Source organism: Malania oleifera, chromosome 1, assembly GCF_029873635.1.
Source record: "Malania oleifera isolate guangnan ecotype guangnan chromosome 1, ASM2987363v1, whole genome shotgun sequence".
NCBI classification, from domain to species: domain Eukaryota; kingdom Viridiplantae; phylum Streptophyta; class Magnoliopsida; order Santalales; family Ximeniaceae; genus Malania; species Malania oleifera.
Genome location: NC_080417.1, coordinates 135550437 through 135554377, shown reverse-complemented (window position 1 = coordinate 135554377; position 3941 = coordinate 135550437). Strand labels below are relative to the sequence as shown.

Sequence of the window (3941 nt, the reverse complement as noted above, 5' to 3'; positions counted from 1 at the left end):
GACGGGTAGTTATGTATGTTTTAAGATTTATACAGGATATATACGTATAGTAATACTCTGGGGTCGTATTAAGGGTCGGGGCGTTACAGTAATAGTATAAGTAGAAACAATAGAATTATTGTAGTACCTAGGACATACAACAAACCATTCGTACACCGATAACAACTTGCTTATAATACAGACATGACTAAACATGCAACATTTCTCACTTGCCCAAGATACATAGAAAACCATGGATGGAGAATTACTTGCTAAGCTGTGTCTCCACCCGCAAACAACATTATGCTAACAAGATGAACATGAAAAATTTTAGGGGCATCCCTCTAGTTATTACTCGACGCTGCTCATCGTAGGCACCTTCTCGTATTCTTCTGATACCCTGAATCTTTGGGGAAGGATGCAACGACCCCCGAACCGCTGCTGCAAGTAAATGATCACAGCAAACAGCAGGCACCCACAAGCTATGATGACATCCCAAGCAGTGGAGTACAAATCTGCACCAGGATTTGCATAAATGTATGTGTCCATATATTCATCAAAATCACGGGTGAAAGTGTGAGCCCTGTAAAGATCATACGCATGCGGAAGCATCCGAATGAGGGTTGTTCCAATGTAGAATGAATGAGAAAGATACTTTCCCTTTGAGTTCCCGAACATGTTGAGCAGGATTTGAGGGAAAAGAAATCCATCCGACACCAAACCTGCGAATGATCTCAGGTCATGCAGTACCGAAAGTTGCTGCTGTCTGATATGATGACGAGAGAAATGAGCAATAGGATCATATTTGTTCTTCCTCCAGTGCACGAAGAAAGCAATTAAGCCCCCAGCAACATACAGTGGCAAGGTCACATACAGGGCTTTCTTCTCTTCACCCCATGAGTCCTTTTGATCATTTCTATTGGCCAGTTTAGCAGACAATGAAAGCTGAAGAAGACGAATCTGCATCAGGAAAGCTATCATCATAACCACCCTCACAATAACCTCGTTCATTTCAAGCCATCCACCAGTCCTGAACCAGATGTGCCGGGGGTTATGGGTGCCCAAGAACAGGGCTTCGAAGTTGAGGAGAAGAGGGATCATGTGCCCCAGGGTAAGAATCACAAGCATGATAAGTGAAATGGATGGAAGCACTTCAGGGTGCCTCTTCCCATAGAAGATTTGCAACACAATGAAGACACATGCAAGTGTTTCAGAGAGCAGAACCATGACAGTCTCAAAATCCATCCTCCATATGGATTGTTCTGCCTCAACCATGTAATAAGTAGCAGCAACAAAGTCCAGTTTATAGAAGAAAAGAGGGTCGGCCTTCTTTCGATTACTTACAATTGTTCCCTTGATAAGACCTCTTTTCTTTGCATTCAGGGGAGGAAACTGGACATTGACAAGGAGCTCGCAGTCCATAGAGTACTTTGTAGAAAATTGGATGTTTGAAACCAAATGTCTACAGCCTACCATGCAGAGCTTTCCTGTCTCAGCATCATAAGTCCCTTCAGCAGATATCTCTGCCCAATGACTCGAGCTCGAAGATAAGTTAAACAAAGAAAACTGATCGCCTAACTTGGCGTCATGCGTCAGAGTCAAGCTCATCTTGTAGCTGATATTTGTTGGGCTGCTATGGTTTTCGATTGCTGTAACTGCAGGGTCATTGCTGCTTCCTGACCATGAGTCTGATGAAGACATAGCATACGTCCCATCGTAAATGTGATCACCCACGGAGAGGGGATATGAATCACCCTGGGCAATTGTTCCTTGAGAATTCTTAATTGACATACGGAATCTCATGTCATAAGAATCCTCATTTGGGTACCTTTCCTTTCTGCTTTCCGAAGGCTGCTTCTTGGCTGGACATGACTTCTTTACTCTGTCAGTTTCAGTATAATTGTATTTTAAGCCTGGGAGTGCCTGCCTTCCATTATCGACATTTCGATATGTAATCCCGTTGAAGTAACCCAAATCTTTGGCAGATTTGTTTGTCCAGATTTGCCCCACAATCTTACTACTTTCTGTGAGTGACCAAATAGCAGGGAAACTCAAGGTCAGCCTGAATGAGCAATCCCCAACATGAGCTTTAGCTGAAGAATCAGTCACGTTCAAGATTCGGCAAGCGACAATGCATAGCCTGTTCTTCCTTGAATCCCATGATCCCTCCCCAACTAATGTTGTGTTGGGATTGAAGGGTTGATTATACCAAAAATAGTCCTGTGTTGAAAATTCAACAAGAAACTGCAGCATTTTTTTCTCATCTGAACACTGAGTAGAAGTGAGGGACATGATGTTGGGCGAAGAATTGATATCCCCACCAAAAGGACTGCAGTTCTTTGTAGAATTGCAATCCCTTGCATACTCCAATTTATACTCACTGGCGCCACTCACCATGGAACAGAGACTTCTTCCGGGCCGCAAACCAAGAGATGCACTCTGGGGGACATTATCAGTCCCACCAGAACACCCTTTATCAAATTCTTCGGAAACCAAAGTGTAGTTGTAATTTGTCTGATGGAACATCAATATGGAAATTGGATCAAAGTAGTTCAACTCGTCGGCCAAGCTCAAACTCTCCAGGGTCCCAGTAACCATAGTAGTGGAAATATTTGAAATCTTTGGGACAATGAGTTTCAGAACAGCTGCAAAATCAAGCAACTTACGGGCATCTTCTGAATAAGCTTTAGCTGATCCCACCATGCAAAGTTTCCCAGAAGATTCAGACCAGAACCCATGTAAGCTAAAACTCAAAGAACCACTCCCAGACCCTCTAGGCGCCTGGTAATAGTACCTGCCCCAATATCCCACACTCTGCTCCTGACTTTGCAGGGTCACACTTCCCTCAATCTTGAACACCCCCTCGACCTTGGTCTTATAAACGCTTGGGGTCTGAAACCACAGGGACTTGGAGAATGGAGCGGAGTTAACAGAGGACTTGTTTAGAATTCTATCTCCACCATTGTAGAAGCCATTTTGGAGCTGTGGAAGCACAAAGGTGGAATCGTCGAGTTCAGTTGGGGTCGACTCCGGCACAACTGAGCCGCAGTGATCGGAGTAGGAGATTTGAGGACTTGAGGAAGAGGAGACCATTAAGGTTGAAAATGACACGGTGAAGAGGAAGAAGAGCGATAAACCATGAAGCCATGAAAAGGGATGCCACTTCTTTGAAGGGGCGGTTGAAGTAGAACCCATAGTAAACATGATCATTGATTTCTTGAAGGGAGAAGGGAAAGATGGTGGATATGATGAAAAACAAATAAAAAGTGAAGGGAAGGGAGCAGACTAAGATAATGCCATTGCTGGGTGAAGCTTGTGGTTTGCCCTGCCTTCCCTGTCTCTTGCGCAGGTCTTTTCATGCTAGGGGTGGCAAGGGAAGGGCTATTTTGTAATTTCACAAAACAAAGACCGACTCACTGCGTCAATGGAAGACTTGGAAATTTCAGAGTCATGGCCCAAGCAAGACGGCCAGAGCGGAGGGGGGGAGGGGGGTGTGGAAGCGAGAAGATAAAATAAACAGGGAAGAATTGCACAGTGAAGCCCTGCAAGTCTTCTTTCCTCTGAATTGCTCACACCCAACACATTCATTGATTTATTTAATAACGCTGAATTTTCTACGTATGGGTCACAACTAATAACTTGACTTAATGACATATTGTAGCCAATCAGATCTTCCCATTTTCGTATACGTTGGATTGAGGACTTTTGAGAAGAACATTTTTAAAACAATGACAAGGTGGTCAAATCATTGCAGTAATTTGTATTTGCTATTTACTAAGTTGAGGATTTTATGAAATCAGAAATTTATTTTTTTTCATGATATCCAAAAGAAGAAGAGAAGAGGGAAATTCCTTACTTTTTTAGAGAAAAAGAAATTTTTCGAATTCCAAACAAGGCAATAAAATCTATCACATATTAGATCCTTGCAATAATTTGTTTGCTTAAAAGATTAACTTGCTTGG

The 3941-nt window shown here is 43.0% G+C and overlaps 1 protein-coding gene across 1 annotated transcript; it reads right to left on the bottom strand.

The window, feature by feature from the left end:
* Positions 1–330: 330 nt before the first annotated feature.
* Positions 331–3174, bottom strand: LOC131149190 (uncharacterized). The gene has a single exon (XM_058099416.1). The coding sequence runs from the start codon at positions 3172–3174 to the stop codon at positions 331–333; it is 2844 nt and encodes a 947-aa protein (XP_057955399.1).
* Positions 3175–3941: the final 767 nt, after the last annotated feature.

Excerpts from the sequence above, each read along its gene's own strand:
- LOC131149190 (XM_058099416.1), bottom strand. The coding sequence starts at position 3,174 with ATGGGTTCTACTTCAACCGCCCCTTCAAAGAAGTGGCATCCCTTTTCA.